We start from the raw sequence: 17,934 nt of genomic DNA on the forward strand, positions 1-17,934 counted from the left end.
TTAGCATTCCTTACGTTCAACCTTCCATCCTTTGTACCATGGCATGTTGGTGGATGCTTCCAACACGTTCTCACCATGACAGCCAGCGATTGGCACGAATGCAACAGCAGCTTGATGGTAACCGAGCTTCTTGATGGATGAGGATACTTCCTTTAAGACTTCTTCGTGGTTTCCATATCCAAAGCAAAATATAACACATGTTTTCTCGGACACCGCGGTTACTTCTGCAAAACAAAGATCTCCAATTTTCCAGTGCCAGCCATCACCTTGTACCATTCCAAAATGACTTGGAATTGGTGCTACAGTGGATTCTGTCGGTGGGTAGCGAATAGTCACTTGTAGAGGAAACATACGAATTCATATGAAACGGTGCTTGTAAACGGGATGACGAAGGTTGCTTTTGCAATTGAGCATATAAAACTGACTTTGATGAAACCATACCTTGGCTCTTTAACAAGGTCATGGCAAATTCATTAGTTTTTTTTTTGTTTTGAAAAGCAATTATCTTACCTGTGTCGTAAGAAAAACCATCATTAGCTTGCGTAGAGCTTTCTATTTGGTTAGTTTGCTGACTCGGTCCAATATCTTGCGATGTGTTCCGAGATATTTGCAAGTTAGAGCAAGCTTTCCCAGTTGTGCTACCGGGATTACGACCGAGATCAGAAATTTTCAATTTGGAGGTGTCTTCAATTAATTTATTTATTTGGCTGGTATTACTGCTGTTCGAATTTACTCTGGCAGTACTTTTAGTTGCACTACTATTTTTACACGTGTTGCGTGCAAATAACCAATAATTAAAAATGTCAATAACGTGATGCCATGCCGTCAGTTTTTAATTCGCCTTAAAAATTTCATTCATGACATAAGGTGATGCCATGCCGTCAGTTTTTTAATTCGCCTTAAAAATTTTACAAGAGTGAAACTAAAACTGTGTTTTTCCAAACTATGAGGCATAACTCATGCTCATGAATTTTAAATTCAATTTTTATTGCAAATACCATACTTGAAAAATATGTTTTGCTAGCAAATAACGCAATTGCAAACCGAAAGTCTCCTTCTACAGCAGTACATGTATGCATTGCCCTTGAACTTACTGAGCAAGAGGTACTTTATTGACAAGTAAGAATTGAAAATAATTATTAAACCAAATTGTATTTAACATTTTCTTTGGTGGCAGGTCACTTTGTCGAAAACATGCGACAAAAAACAATAACGATAACATAAATTTGATGCTAAAGGCAAAATGTTTTTTATTTAATTATTATTTGCAACACTATGGAAAGGTAAGGCAGTTCACACCACATAAGGCCGCCTACACACTATGGTAATGTAAAGCAGTTCACACCACATAAGGCCGCCTCCACACTATGCAATATATATAATATAATTTATGCACTTTTTCTCGCCACCCAATTAGTTTTAGATGATATTGAAAACCAAACAACACAAAATCGTCAACAGATTAATTTCAGGAAGATGACTCGCTACAGTACCTTGTAGAAAACCGCGGCGGTACACCCAAACCGGTACCCGCTTTCTTGCACGCTGTGCAAGGGAAAGCATCCATTGCGGCTCTGCTCGTCCTTCCGGGCCAAGACACCGGAGGGGCGCCTACGGTAGGCACTCATAGGCAAATACTGTGTAAATTGCCTTGCGGTCAACCAGAGGTCAGCGAATTGCTCCAGCGACGCACGGTGCCGGCGCTGCAACGAGAAGCACCACACAATGCTCCACATCGGGGAGAATACCCGTCGCCGCCCCCAGTGGCTCAAAACCATTCATGGAGCGAACAAATAAGTTCCGATGATGCTCTCTCCATCGATGCATCAGACCCTGGAACGGAGACTAGGCCTCTCCAACCAGAACCGGAAAAGGGAGCACTACTTGAAACCGGAGCGGAAACACGGCCTTTCCGCCCATCACAGCGAGGGGAAACGGAAACCCGGACTTTCCGCCCCCTTCTGCAACACGAACGTCGCACGCACAAACGCCGTCTGCGCCGTCGCCAAGCGCACAACCCGGCCAGACTGGAGACTAGGTCTCTCCAGCTTCACCGGGCTAGCTCCTTCAGAGCCGGGCTAACAAATCGAGCCAGCATAGAGGCTCATTCCTTGCTGCCAATGACAGCCATTTTACCGACGGCGGTGGTAAAGATCGAGGCAAGAGGACGCCTACATTTAATTAGGGCTCTCATAGACGCATGCGCCCCTACGTCGCTAATTGCGCGCGACCTAGCAAGGGAATTGCAACTAGAGCAGACGCATATCGGCGGTCAACGCGGCTGCCTTTTAGTACTGCGAGGCAGACATGGGACAAATACCCGCATATCGACGCATGTAAGGGTAATGAACGACTATATGCGCATCAGCCCGACCACCACGTTGGACTGCGACATAGCAGCCCCATACACCCACATCAAACTGGCGGATCCAAATTTCTACAAGTCGTCGCCGATACGCTTGGTGCTCGGCGCGGATGTATACTCCCGCATCATGACCCAACAGGTCATGCCACAAACGTTTGGGCAGCTTCTCGCTCAGGGCTCCATTTTCGGCTGGGTGCTTTCGGGTACGGCCCGGTACTAAATTAAGCTATTTAAGTATTGTTTTTTTTTTGCATTTTTATTTAGAATAAGTATTGTTTTTTGGATTCTTATTTTAAAAAATATAATTATAATAACAAATGAATGAACTTAAACTATATTTTCTATTTAGCTCTACTAATATTATGCCAAAAATTTGTACATCGTTATGGTGGTCGATGGACATGTAATTTTTTTTGTTACTCACCGCAAGGGGGCCGGTATGTTTAGGCCAGCGCCTAATTTCTTTTTACCACCCCTACTGACTATATAACAAACCATTGCCAGTTAGCTGTTAATAGTTTTCACTCAACTGTTAATAACTTTCACTCAACTGGCAATGGTTTCGTTGAAAACTCCCGCTTAGCAAGCGATTCTGCTAGTCAGCCTGGGGTACTTTTTTTAGAGAGCGAAGCGAAGTAAGACGTCGTCCACCGGCCACCACAACCAGCATCACCACAAGCACAAACCAGGTAATATTTGGTAATCCCAATCTAATAAAGAACCAACATTTTAATTTATTAATACACTTCCTTTTCCTATTTCATATTCTCAACCATCGACGCATCGTCCGCGAGTGACTCGTCGAACGTTCGAGAATATTCAGCAGTGGCAAAAGAACTTGGTCAAACCGAAAACCTCTGCAATCATGCAGCGACGGCGATCAAAGACTGGCTCACGGCAACAAACCTCCAACTCGTTGGACAAAAAACAGAAGCTGTGCTGATCACAAATAGGAAAAAACCCGAAGATATCAAACTAAATATAGACGGTCATACCTTCATGGCACAGAAGTCGCTGAAGTACTTAGGAGTACTGATAGACAATAGACTAAGCTACAAGGAGCACATCGAAAAGGCATGTGAAAAAGCAGCCCGTGCAATGGCCGGCCTGCAAGAATAATGGCCAACATCGGTCGACCAAGCCAAAATAGGCGTATGCTATTGACCAAGGTGAGCCAATCAATTATGATGTACGCAGCGCCCATATAGGGACCAGCACTACAGCAAAAGACGTATGCTAGGAAAGCGCAGTCATGCCACCAGATATAATGGCCACGGAACTCAAAAGAGTATATGAAAGGTCTACAAGCCTGGGCAGGCGACTAACGGCTGAAGAACGGAAGGATGAGAGGCAAACAAGCCTCGATGAATGGCAGAAACGATGGGATGCAGCTATGATGGAAAGATGGACCAACAAGCTAATTAGAAGCGTGCAAGCATGGACAGAGAGGAAACATGGAGAAACAGATTTCGACCTGACGCAGTTTCTGACGGGGCACGGGTGTTTTAGGGAGTATCTCTATAAGCATGGACATGATGACGAGACGAATTGTTCCTTCTGCGTCAGCAGCGGAGAAAACGCGCTGCACATCTTCTTTCTCTGCCGACGGTATGAAAAGGAGAGAGCTGATCTACAGAAACTGACAACGGAAAGAGTGACACCCGATAACATCGTGCGATTCATGACTGAATCGAAACAAGTGTGGAATAGTGTGAGAGAGTGGTGTGCTATAGTTCTGAAAGAGCTAAGAAGGAAAGAGCGGCAACGCAGAGAATTCAGAAGGATGAATGAGAAGTAGGCCAGAATGGCGTAACTGACGAGCCGAATGGCTAGGCTTAGCCTCACGATGTAATGCTTAACGGCCGCTCCGTGGGGCAAATAAACAAGCAAAGACGATGGAGTTAAGGGTTTAGTACGTAGGCGTATTGGTCTCCGCTTCAGCGGCCAATACGAATCGTGCATACCGTCCGGAAAAATGACGGTATCTTTCGAAGATTCCCCTCCAAAATCCAAAAAAAATGTGCTTAAGTGCCCTGGAGACTATCAAATAATTGCGTCAAACACTTTAATTGTGTTGGTGTCGTCGGCTCTCGTCGGCTACACGTACGCTACACCGACTTGTTGTCGGCTCTGTTTGATGAAAATCAAAATTTTTTGATATTTCTATTTGACGGACGATAATTTGATCGTCTCCACTCATGTTTGACAAGCATGACTCATTTGCAGTGAAGACTTCAAGCGAAGAGGACATACATACATGCGGAAAAGTGAAGTGAAGCGAAAAAGAGTGAAGTGAAGAAGAAAAAAGTTTGTGAAATAAGCGTAAAATTTTAAAATAAATAAAATCAAATAAAATAAATTAAAATAATAAAATAATTAAAGTAAAATGAAATAAATTGCAATATTAAAGTAAAATCAAATAAAATAAAATAAATAAACTAAAATAAAATAAAATAAAATAAATAAACTAAAATAAAATAAAATCAAATCAAATAAATTAAAAAAGATAATCATCATCCGACGATGACATGACGACCGTTCGCTACGAGATCAAAAATAAACTGATGTTTGACGTGTTACTTTGAACGTTTGCGGGCAACACACGATTGAACATCACTAACACATATGCACTGTTTGACGCAATTATTTGATCGTCTCCAGGGCACTTTATTGGTACACAATATACATATAAACATATGTACATATTCCACTTAAATCGATACCTAATAAAAACACTTGTGTACGTTTTATATTAAAAGTACATTTATACATATTTATAATTTAACAAAGGAAAACACCCTTTTTTTTATCCGTTTTCTCGCTCTCTCACTTTTGCGAAAAAATATAAGTATATAAAATACAATACAGTTACGCCCATATGTACATATGTATGTATACACAAGTGCTCATAGGCAAATATTTAGCAATACCCATTGACCTTTTGCAACCAAAAACTAGCAAGGGTCGAAACGTTACATCCGTGCACGGATCGGCAAACATACGAAAGAAATTACGTGATATGCAAACGTATGCGGTGATTGGCATTATGAAAGGCATACACGCACCAATTATTGTACCAATTTCATCGAATTGTACAACTGATCATTACGTATATGGGGCAGTTGTATGAGTTGTACCAACTGGTTGGATGAAAATCAAGATTTTTTTATATTTTGTGAAGTTGGTTGTGTTAGTTGGATAGTCTTTGGGTTGGTCATGCGAGCAGAGTACGAAGCAGAGAACAAATAAAAATGAGTGAAAGCGATCGGCAAATCCGCGAATTTATCGAAGTGTATAAAACTATGCAAACTGGACTCTTATAAAAACAAAAATGTACGCCGTAGAAGCTACCAAAAACTTTTGTTAGAATTAAAAAAAAATAAAAAGCGATGCGTCGATAGACGACATGAAAAAAACTATCAAATATGCGTACTTGCTATCGCCGGGAGCTGGAAAAAACTTTGTAAAGTGAAACATCTGGTGCAGGAGCTGATGAATTATACGCTTCACCTCTATGGTATTTCGAGGAGCTCGACTTTTTGCGAGACCTGGAAGTACCTATGCCTGCTGTAACGTCCATCAGTTTGGATGAAGAGGAAGAAGCGTCCGTTCGCGTAGTATGTTGAAAAAACATTTAAAAGTTTTATTGATTCTATTTATGAAATTATGTTTTTTTACACAGCAATCGTCGAAGAAATTTAAAAAAGTAGCTACCGAAAGAACGGAGTTTCTAAAGAAAGTAACCGAGCATTTGGAGACATCCAAAACACAAATGGATGAAGCGAAAACTTATACAAAGGCATGGGCTTGCATGTGCAGACAAATGAAACCAGAGCAGCAACTTTTTGCAAAGCAAGCAGTAGACGAAGTAATGCTGTTGCGCCAATTTTTAAAATTATGTTTCAATTAACTGCACAGTCCTTCAAGCTCACCAAATTTAAGTAGTCCACATGTATCACGAACCAGCTCGCCTTTTTTAAGTACTGACTCGCAACTTTATATTTCGACATCCTTCATCTTTTATTTCTGTGCCAACTAGAAGTCCTATAGAATCAACATCACATTCGCCACGTTTTATTTCTGTGCCAACTGGAACCCTCATACAATCAACTTCACAAACAATTGAAATAACTCTAGAGTTACACTTTTCAGATGCAAACGAAAGTCAATGCACAAGTGTTCTTGATTTGTTTAATGACTCGCAATATCAATGAATTAAAACATATTAAGATAGAGTACATTTATGTTATTTTATTTTTCTCATTTTTTGTTTAAATTATTATTTTTTAGTTAATTTTTTTTGTATTAGTTATAATAGAATGAATATAAGTTTTATTTAAAGAACACAACTAATTTAACTATTTTATATGTAAATAAAAGGAATTAAAGAGATTTCAGTTTTTTGATATTTCACAATATTTCAACCTTATTGTTTTGGCCGCATTAGATGAATTTCTAGTCAGCGTTGGTTCCATGTATGATAGCTAAATATTTTCACATTCAAATCGATTTGAGTTTGACTGGCACCGTATGTAGTGTGTAAGTAGCAACACGCAAGAACAACTGTAGTAACTTTTTCACGACATAAATTTATTGTCATTTGAAGAAGTCGAAAACGCGATGCCAAATACCAAAAGCGTTTTCAACTTTAACCCATGCTGAGCTCAGAGTTTTGGTAAACAGCATTTCATTCTCTGTCAAATTGTTGTGACCAAATGATTTTAAAACATTTTTCCTCAAAGCGAAAGTCGCATCCGACACAAACACAAAAGAGAGTTGAAGTTGCTGCCAACAATTGCCAACAAAACAATACTGAATGTCTTTTTATAATTAAAATAGAATGAGACAGTTGGGAAACATCGACTTCTCATAAAATTGATCAGCTACAGCCATCCATTGCTCAGGTGTTTTAGGAAGATAAAAATATATTTTGTGTTAAATAAAATGTATAACTCGGATATTCTTTTAATATTACCTTAATTGAGTCTTTTAGAACTTTTATAATGGCCTCGCACGTCTCAATTACAATTTTACCAATCGCTTGCGCAGTAATTGCGGTTGCAAATTTTACGTCTTCAAATGAGTTTCCGGTAGCCAAAACTCTTAAAGTTATTGCCAACGATTCTCTGCACTAATTGCTTCTCGCATTATTGTGTCTTTTTTTCAATAAAAATTTTCACTTTCAGGGAAAGATCGTAAAACACTTCATCGCTCATGTTATTCTTATAGACCTTTAGCTCGGTTTCTCTCAACGTCTTCAAAAGCTTGTTATTTGAAAATTCAGTTTTACTTTGCAACCACATTTCAGACCATTTTCTTTTTTCCGAATGTTTTTTGCTTCTGTTCTTCTTCTTCCGCTAAAACTTCATTTATAATAAGTAAAGCAACAACCGAACTCATGTTTACGCAACGAAGTGAATATTCAAAATGAAGTTGGCCTCAAAATTGTATTAAAAGTTGTGTCGTATGTAGCGACAAGGGCAATTTCTAGCCCAACTCAATCAACCAATTGTTGCGTGTATGCCTTCCATAACAACTAAAAAATAGTATATAATGTTTAGAAATTTAAAAATAAAATTAGAATGAAAGATTTTTCATTCGACGAAAGACTGTTTCATTTCCCCGCACCAGTGGTAAGGAATGATAAATCTTTGTTGAGTTTTAAACGTTTGTTCTTACAAATCAAACGGTTTGATTATAATTTAAACAAGTCCTTTGTTTCGAGGCTTTGTTGAAAGAAAATTTCTTTTTATGTTGTGCTTCTGATCAGCAAATTCCTATTTTTGTATTTAATTATTATTTTAATGATCTATTATTTTACTTATCTTACTTTTCGCCAAGATTAAGCATCTTTCATCGGTGGCCCAGCTACGTTCAGTTTTAAAGTCAATCCCTTTTTGCTGGAACTTTGCCTTGCCCACAATTAGGCAAAATATTTTTTGCCAAGTCCTGATGCTGTAGCATAAAGTCACTCATCAAATTTTTTTGACGCGTATTTATTTTGTTTACATTGGTCCTTAAATTATAACTAAATAATTATATAACATTTTAAATAAACTAATTAAATGAAAAATAACTTACATTTGCCCCTCGGATTATTTTTAGCTGATATATTCAATTTTTTTTATTTAATTTGTGCTATAACGTTTCTCAAATAGCTAACGAATGAAATTTCGATTCTTTCGTACAAACGAGAACACGTTATCGAATGAGAAAATTTCAAATTTCGAAAGTGCGTATTCGATAGCGAGTACAACGATCCGAAAACAAAAAAAAAATCTTAAATTTCGCTCGTTAACGTGTGCCGCGATTCGGGCCCTGATTTGCTTATCAAGTTCAATTTAGAACCCGAATCAATGATCATAGTAATTCTGTAACTTTTTATTTTACACGGGTCCTCTCCCTCTTTTGACGACTCATTCTTCACTCTGAATAACCCAGTTCCCTTCGAACTGTCGGGTACATTTCCAATTTCGCTGCTTATGGATTGTACCACCGTATCTTTTCACCGCCAGCGTTTCCTCTCCGGTTCATCTACTTTGAAGTTGGGCTTCCGTAACCTTGTACGACATTTCTGATAAAAATGTCCAATTCTCTTGCATTTCCTGCATTCCATATTTCTGGCGAGACACTCCATACTATTTTCATGATGTCCCTTTTTACCATATCTTCCACACTCGCTTTCTATACTATGCTGTACAATTTTGTTCATGCCGCTTGGATTACCTAAGGTGTCATAGACTGTGTTTGTTTGTTGACTTGTTCATCAATACCAAAGTTAGTTCGTTTTCAAGTAACATTTTTTTTTTAACGGTATCCAGACGTCGATGATTTTATCTTTTAAACATATTTTTTAAAACATCTTATTTTATAAAAAAATAATATATATTAATTTCAACTACATTTGGAAAACTATACGTCTTTCATTCATTGAAAATAACACATCAGCTAGAATTTTCTTCATAACATCATTATTACACATAAAGAAAATCAATTCAATCACTTTACCCTTGTTTCCAGGGTTATTAAATAACGGGTGGGCCATCCAACGTTTTAAATTTGAATTATCTATATTTCGACATTGGAAACGTCAAATACCATTCGGAAAGTGACAGATATTCAGTAAAAAGTCCAAAATTTACGAAATGGGACGCTATTCGGCCCATTTTTCTTCGAAAATGAAGAAGGAACCGTAACCATCAATGGTGAGCGATATCGCGCAGTGTTAACCGAATTTTTCTTCAAGCAAATTGAAGAGGAAGAATTGGACAACATTTGGTTCCAGTGGGACGGCGCTACGTGCCATACAGCAAACGCTACACTCAATCTTTTACGCCCTATCTTTGAAGTTTAAAATTTTATATGGCCCACCCTTTATTACATTTCGTCTTTTTCTTTGTTTTTTTTTTTTTAATATAAAATATACATATTCTGCTTATAAGAAATCTCAATCTTCCATTACCCTCTTACATTTCCCTCTTTCAATTTGGAATAGACTCTTTACTAATTTTTCTTTTAGTTTCTTTTTCTAGATTTCTCGAATCATTTTCAAATTTTTATTTTAATGTCTCAATTCATTTGCATTTGTCTTATTCCATTTGAAATAGACTCTTTACTTATTATTTTCCTTTTATATTTTGAAATCATTTTTCAATTTTTTTAATTTCTCGATTCCTCTTCAGATTTTCAAATTTTCCAATCTTTTTTTGAACCATTGGCAAATCTCCAATTTTTTTTTTAAATTTCTGAATTAATTTTCAAATTTTCCCAATCTTTTTTAATTATTTTCTTAATTCATTTTCAAATTTTTATTTTCCCCTTGAAATTTCTAATTTATTTTAATCTCATTCCATTTGGAATGAATACCGTTATTCAGATAACACTGAATAAAATTTTCCTCTTGTTACATTTCACTACACGCATACTCAACCAAATACCTGTATGAATCTGTGCGTGTGTGTGTGCGCTTAGCGTTGCTATTCCGGTTGAATTCAAAATCGTACACAGCCTTTCTAATTTTATTTAAAATACTTCCCGGTTATCCTTGTCGCCAATGTCTTTCAATCACGCTTTATTATAATCAGTGATGGATTACCGCCTAGGCCCGCGAGGCCTGGGCCTAGGGCGGCACAATTTGGGGGGCGGCAAATTTTCAGAATGTCAAAATTTTAAATCTGATATAATGTAACGACAATACATTTTAAGGATTTATTCTGATTTTTTTTATATAAATTTACAAATAAATTTCTATGAAATAGAATGTAATTCATTTTCTGATTCACTTTTTTATTCGTGAGTACAATACTGATAAAAAATGTTTTATAACAGAAATAATTGAATATTGATAAGCTTTTTCTGAAGAATTTTCAAAGCTCTGTTGACTTGTTGTATCTTTAGTAAAGTTAATCTTACAAGTGAGCCGCTTCTAAAATTACACAATGTTTTCTTATTTTATTTTCAATGAATCCGGTGTTTCATATATGAATTGATATAAGTATTCATTTAAAATTCATGTTTTTGTTTGTATATAAAAATATTTTTATTCTTAAAAATGATTTCTATAGAATCAAATAAATGAATATATTCATTTTATAGCCAATTTTTTGAAAAATGCAAACAATTTGAAGAAAATAATAATTTAATAACATTGATGTTTCATTTTCGCAATATTGTGAATTATATTGACGAATATTAACGAACTTTTATAGCTTAAAGCAATAATTCGTAATTATTGTAAAATGGTATTAAAATTCAAGTATATATATATGTCGATATATACAGCCGTGGTCACGCAAATAGCACACATAGTCATAAGAATCAATAAGAGCTTATACAATTGACAAAGATCTTTAAAAGGCTAAAAAGGGTTTATTTGTTTATTAATTTAATGAATGAATTAATGTCCCTGGCTAAAAGACTTTTTGGTTTTTAGCCGGGATTAAATGACACTTCAGCACAAGATACCAAAGAAATACAATCGAATCTTCCTTTATTGCAAGATACAAATACAAACAAAACGTCGTCAACTTTAGCGGTTTATGTCAACAGCTAACTGGCAATAGTTTGTTATATACTCACTAGGGTGGGTAATAAGAATTTAGGCACTGGCCTAAACACTGACTGTTATTTATGTTGTTAATATTTATTTGTATTGTTTAACAGTTATACTTTTATGAAATAAATATTATATCTTAATAAAATGAACGGACTCAAAGAAATAAAATTTCATCCTTTAAAAAGGGCGGCTAATCAGACAGGGCCTAGGGCGGCAAAATACTTAATCCGCCACTGATTATAATTCATATAACTAACAATTATTATAATTCAAAATATTAACAGCTATCGAGCTTAAAATGTAGTGATTCAAGGCACGTTACTTAAAAGCATTCTTGCTGAGTTATGAGAGTGTATTGTCACTCTCTCCTACAGGTACAAATCTCTACAGAGCGCATAGTAATTATAGGGAAATTTTGGCACAAATAAGGCAACATCATTATTGGCCTTTAATGATAAAGCAATTTTAGTAATTTTCGAAAAATTACAACATATGTAACACAAATAACAAAACATATATGAAAGACAGGGAAAGAACCTACATATACCACAAAAAGAGGGAGAACAATTTCACATCCATATTTTTTTCGTACAGAAATTAAAATTTCTTACGTGCATTGATTCTTATTCCAAATTTTTAACAATAAAATATATTGAAGACAAATCGAATTTAGAAGAAAAAATTCAAGAACTTTTACAATCATTCCCAGATGTAAAGAGTAGAACAAAATATTACAAATTTATTACTGTACACCACGTCATAGCACTAGTAATGGGCAAATAGAAAGCTTTTTTTTTTTTTTTTTTGCGGGTGAGGGGGTGGAAAATGCCTTCCGCATCATCGGTGCTATCGTCACAGCAGCGGTATGTGCCACTTGCAGGTCACTAAAAACCCCCCCTCTAAGGAACCGTCGCCCTGGGACCGCATTTGCATTACTTCAGGGTGGCGTTCCATTTTTCTCATTGAGAGATTTACATCTGCGCACCTGCGTCCAGGTCCCGCTTTTTGCTGCGAAGCAAGATTGCTGCGAAATTCTTGATAGTTTCCCAGTTTGCTTCACTCTCTAGCATCACGCTGACTAAATTGTCCGCGTTTATTGGGCCAACCAGGTTTTCTACGGCGCGTTATATAGGCATGACGGCTCTTCGGCTTTTCCCATTCTGTGGAGGTACTTTTTGAAGTATCCGTGGCCGGATAACAGCTGGGTTGTGTAGAAGTCTACTTCTCCGAATTTACGACTTGTCCATAAATCTAGATCTTTTATCAGCCTGGCCGTCCATCTGCCGCGACTTTCGTTCTCCCAGCTTTGTTGCCATGCTGTTATTGTATCTTTCCTTATTTGTTGTACTGCGCTCTTGTTATGATCGGATGTTTTCTTTAGCTCCCACAGCTTTTTCCTTTCGTATGCTAGTAGGTCGATTGGAGCATTGCCGCTTATAACTAATATTGCATCGCCGGATACTGTCCGGTAGGCTGATGCAACTCTGAGGGCTGCGGTGCGGTGCACTCTGGCCATTACCTTACGCCGGTTCTCCTTTTTAAGCGCGTCTGCCCAGATCTCGGCTCCGTATAGTAAGACGCTGATTGTCGTCGACATTAGGAGCTTTCTCTTTTCTTGGCTGGGGCCTCCTATGTTGGCCATTAATCGGCTCAGTTGAGAAGTGATCTTCGCTGCCTTTCCTGCGGCGTGCTGGATTTGTACCCAGAAAGTTAGTCTGGGGTCCAGTCTTACGCCTAGGTAGTTTACTGCTCTTTGTGTCCTAAGAATGTCCGTAGTTGTGTGAATGCTTATTTCGAGAGGTATGTGCTTCTTTGTTAACAGTAACAGCTCTCTGTTTTTTCCGTAGCTAGCTGGAGGTTGTGGGTGTCAAGCCATGTTTGCGTCCGTATCATGACCTGATTCAGCTTTCTTCGCGCTTCTTCTGTATTCCTTGCTGTGATTACTGCTACGATGTCGTCCGCGTAGCCAATTAAATATGATTCGTCTGGCATTTCTAGTTTTAATATAGCGTCGTAGCTAATGTTCCATAAGTCCGGGCCTAGAATAGATCCTTGTGCTGCTTCTGACGTAACCGCTATCTGTCGTGACCCTTCTTTGGTTTCGTACAGCAGTTTTCTGTTGCTAAGGCACCGCACCACATCCCTGAGGTAGTCCGGTATCTTGAAGCTTTTTTCGAGAGCGTCGATCATGTCCACCCATCTAGCACTGTTGAAGGCGTTTCGGACATCTAGAGTCGCCAGTAATACTATTCTTTTATATTTATGCCATCTGCGCTGTGCTGCTTCTACGCTTTCGATGATGCATTTTATGGCTCCTATAGTTGATCTGCCGGGTCTAAAGCCATGTTGTCTAGGGGACAGTCCTCCAGCTTCGCTGATGGCCGTTTCAAGTCTGGGTTTAAGCAGGGTTTCATATAGTTTTCCCGCTGTGTCAAGCATACATAATGGGCTGATTAGCACCAGCCGTTGCTTTTTCCACGGTTCTGGGAATATTCCGGCTTCCAGGCAGGCGTTGTACATGTTCAGTAGTACTGCCGGGCGCTCTGCAGCGATTATTTTAAGAATTTCGGATGGGATCCCGTCCGGTCCGGGTGCTTTGTTGGCCTTGAGCTCGGCAGTGGCTAGTTGCAGCTTTTCGAGGGTGAACTGGGGGATTTGCGTCGATCCTAGAGTGTATTCTGGGTCACTAGCCCTTGTTTCGTGTGTGGGGAATAGTGCGTTCACGATGTGATCCATTTTGGCAGCGGTTAGGTCAGGTGGTTTTGCTCTAGTGCCTAGTTTCTTCATAACTACTTTATATCCGAGTCCCCAGGGGTTTCTGTTTATATCCTCGCGTAGTTCCTCCCATTATTTCTTTTTGCTGTCGTCGATGGCGTGCTTCAGCTCCTTTTTTGCTGATTTATATTGCTCGGCTTCTTCGGGTGCGGCTCCTCTGCGCCTGGATCTCGTGTAGGATCTGCGGAGGCGGAGGCATGTGCGCCTGAGTTGGGCGATATTTTCAGTCCACCAGTAGACTGCTGCCTTATTTTTGCTGTGGGAAGCCTTGGGCATTGATTTTTTACAGGCTCTTGTTATGTTAAGCATTGTGTGCTCGACAATTTTTCTTGCATTTTTTGGGGAGCTGCTAGATGGATTTTGGTCGTCTATTGCGGAGATCAATTTCGAAGTATGAAATGAACACACCACAACAACAACAAAAACCCCAACAGAAGGAAAAACCTACAGAACAACAAAACAAAGAGGCTCAAGACGAGGAATACGGAACCGTGTTCCGCAGAAGCAGCAGGATACTCAGATCCCCTACCCTGACCATCACTCCCAAACAAGTCGAAAAAACTGGGGAAAAGGAAACTCCTGCCACACAAGAACCACCAGTAAAACAAGCAGAAGAGAAGAGCACCCCAGTGGCTACCATAGAAGGACCTCAAAACTCGCCGAAACAGGAGTATATCACTCAAATGCGACGAGCAGAAGAGGAATCTTTGGAAAAATGCAAGAGTATTGTGCAAATCATGAAGACGGCGATGGCAAAGCAAAAGAATGTCAGCTTGGATGTCAAGAACGGAGCGGCACAGCTGGACGAACTCTTCGACGTAATAAAGAGTTACCGCAGAAACTGGCTCATCGCAGAAAACGAGAAAAGACGCGGACTTCTAAGCAGACGGATCACGACCACAGAGCCAACAACCTCGAAGCGGCGAGCGACAAGTCCAGTGGAGCCTCGAGAAACAGTACGACCAAGAAGTGAAAAGGATGGCCAGTGGCAAAAAGTCTTGCCCAAAAAAGCAAGGAAGATACACGCGTTAGAAGGAACGGAAAACAAAAACTTAAAAGAAGAAGGACAACAAGGGAGGAATACCGCCTCAAACCAGAGAGCAAAAAGCAGGCCCAAACGACAATCGGAGGCCGTAATCATTAAGCCAGCAGAAGGAAATAGCTACGCCGAGGTTCTCAAGAATATCCGCAGCAAGGTTAACCTAAGAGAAGCAGAGGTGAAAATCAAAGGGATCCGCAAAACAAGAGCCGGGGCTTTACTACTGGAGCTGGAGAAGGGACAATCCACAAAAGCCAGTTTCTGCGAGGCCCTCAAGACGACCCTCCGAGAATCCGCAACCGTGGCCGACGTCAAATCAAAAGCCACAATAGAGATTAGAGACCTCGACTCCCTTTCAACAAAAGAGGAAGTAGCAGAGGCTGTGAAAAAAGTGCTACAGGACTCCACCGAAGACTTGACGATAAGCATAACAGCACCTAACACAAGAGAGCAGGTCAGGGCATATATAACGCTCGATGAGGATAGGGCTGACACACTGGTGCGACAGGCACGCATAAAAATCGGCTGGGTAAATTGCAGGCTGCGACTGAAAGAAACCCCAAAAAGATGCTTTCGCTGCTTTGGACCAGGGCACTTAACCTGGGACTGCAAAGGGCCCGATAGAAGAGGACAAGGTGCTTGCATAAAATGCGGCCAACCAGGTCACAAAATAAAAGAGTGCACAAAGCCTCCCTCATGCTGCCTCTGCGTGGAGGCTAAACACGAAAAAGTTGACCATATCCCAGGCTCCGCAAAATGCATGGTATATAGGAAATACCAAAACAAATGAAGATCTTACAAGCCAATATGCATAGATGCAAGGCTGCTGACGCACTACTCTCGCAAATGGTGATGGAGAACGCCTACGAGTTAATTATCATAAGCGAGCAATACAAAAAGAAAGAGAGAGAGATACCTGGCTGGAAGATAGCAGCACGACCGCCGCTCTATGGCTACTACCAGGGATTAACGCCATCACTGTAAACATAGGGAACGGAAATGGCAATTAGCTGCTACTTGACGCCACGCGAAGAAGAAAAGCTCGACAATATTGAGCACACAGCCAAGTCTATAGAAGGTCAACTAATTATCGCCGGAGACCTAAATTCCAAAGCCGTAGAGTGGGGTATGCCAAACACAGACTCGAGAGGAAAGCGCATTCTAGAAATGGCTGCGCGCCTAAGTCTAATAGTGCTCAACACGGGAAATGCAGCCACGTTAAGAAGACCGGGAAGTGAGGACAATACAATACTCTACCAGGCTCAATAAAGAAATGGAAAGTCCTGGAGCAATATAAAACAGCAAAAAAGGAGCTGAAGCAGAGGCTATAAACTTGGGACACGGATATAAAATAGTTATGAAGAAACTCGGCGTTCGAGCAAAGCCACCTGACAGCTGCTTCGCTTGCATGTTGCTTGTGCGCGACTTTTTGGCCAAAAACAACACACTTATGATGCCGCAGCCACCGTATTCCCCAGATCTGCAAAATTCGCGATACTTTTTGAACACACCTCCAATAACAATTTCCATATATTTTTTAAAAAAAATTTTTGTCAAATAAAAACAAGAATTATTATTCGTATCAACTGAAGAGCTTTAAGGGCCTAGTTGTTTTAATCAAGGGTATAGAGTCCGCCGTAGACTCTAGTGAAGTCAAAGAAGCATTGGAAGAATGTGGTTTTGGAATTAAAACAGTTGTAAATATATTTAATAGAAACAAAGTACCACAGCCAATGTTTAAAATTGGATTGTTGCCGAACTCAAATCAACTTAAAAAAAATGAAACACATCCAATATATAATTTGAAATATGTGCTGCATCGTAGACTCTACATAACATGGCGCGCCGCATTTTCGCTCGTATCTCGGGAACGGTTCGTCCTACGGCCATGATCACATTCGGTAGCAAATGACGTGACAAATAACTTTTGTCTTATACATTTTGCCATGAGATGCGTATTTCAGGCGCTAGGTAGACAATTTCATGATTTTAGGCGAATTTCCGAAATTTCAAGGCCGGAGTTGGGTCTTCAACCCCAATCGGATCTCAAAACAAAAAGTTGCATTGGAATCAGGAAGTACTAAGGCAACTTTTCCGCACTATTAGAAATCCCAAATCGAAAAAAGTCCGGAATCGACCCACTCTATCGTAGAGTAACTGTGGAGGAACCACTTAAAAGAAACGGTTCGGTACAATGTACTAACTGCCAAGAATGTGGGCATACTAAATCATACTGCACTCTACGCAGTGTTTGTGTGGTACGTGCTGATTTACATCCCACTTCTAAATGCACCCTTAAGAAAGAAGAATTAAATAAAAAATGCAGCAATTGCGGAGGAAATCATACTGCCAACTACAGAGGTTGCCCTGTATACATATAAAGATTTAAAATCGAAGTTGTCACAGAGGCATTCAAGCATGTCGTAACCAAATGTTACAAACACTCCGTAATGAAATTATGCAACCTCAGAAAACGTTTCAAATCCTATTACTTCTAACAATAATTACATGCAAGGAAGCTATGCAAATGTGGTGAAAGGCAACACTGTGCAAATGCAACTGCCGAAAATCCTCCAAATGGAGGTATTGAAACTATGATTATAATCATACACAGTATATGATGTCAATTTATGTCTACCATGCAAAACATGATCCAAGATTTAATAAAATCACAAAATCAAATGCTGCAAAATTTATTAA

General features: G+C 39.2%; 2 protein-coding genes across 2 annotated transcripts in view; both read left to right on the forward strand.

Moving 5' to 3' along the window:
- The window catches only part of LOC105234165 (abnormal spindle-like microcephaly-associated protein homolog), a 347,510-nt gene that overhangs the window by 210,771 nt on the left and 118,805 nt on the right, over window positions 1–17,934 (forward strand). The gene's annotated exons all lie outside the window — the stretch shown is intronic.
- LOC125776329 (uncharacterized) lies at window positions 249–2,691 on the forward strand. Its single transcript, XM_049448071.1, has 3 exons — window positions 249–1,119; window positions 1,178–1,283; window positions 1,473–2,691. Exons 1-3 carry the CDS (start codon window positions 1,070–1,072, stop codon window positions 2,583–2,585), a joined length of 1,269 nt encoding a protein of 422 aa, XP_049304028.1. The 5' UTR covers window positions 249–1,069; the 3' UTR covers window positions 2,586–2,691.

Source organism: Bactrocera dorsalis, chromosome 2, assembly GCF_023373825.1.
Source record: "Bactrocera dorsalis isolate Fly_Bdor chromosome 2, ASM2337382v1, whole genome shotgun sequence".
NCBI lineage: Eukaryota > Metazoa > Arthropoda > Insecta > Diptera > Tephritidae > Bactrocera > Bactrocera dorsalis.

What these genes read in the sequence shown, in the direction of transcription:
- LOC125776329 (XM_049448071.1), top strand. Translation starts at nt 1,070, where the DNA reads ATGTATGCATTGCCCTTGAACTTACTGAGCAAGAGGTACTTTATTGAC. An exon ending in AAGAGGTACTTTATTGACAA is followed by an intron (nt 1,120 to 1,177) that starts GTAAGAATTGAA and finishes CTTTGGTGGCAG; the next exon opens with GTCACTTTGTCGAAAACATG. An exon ending in ATTTGCAACACTATGGAAAG is followed by an intron (nt 1,284 to 1,472) that starts GTAAGGCAGTTC and finishes GATTAATTTCAG; the next exon opens with GAAGATGACTCGCTACAGTA.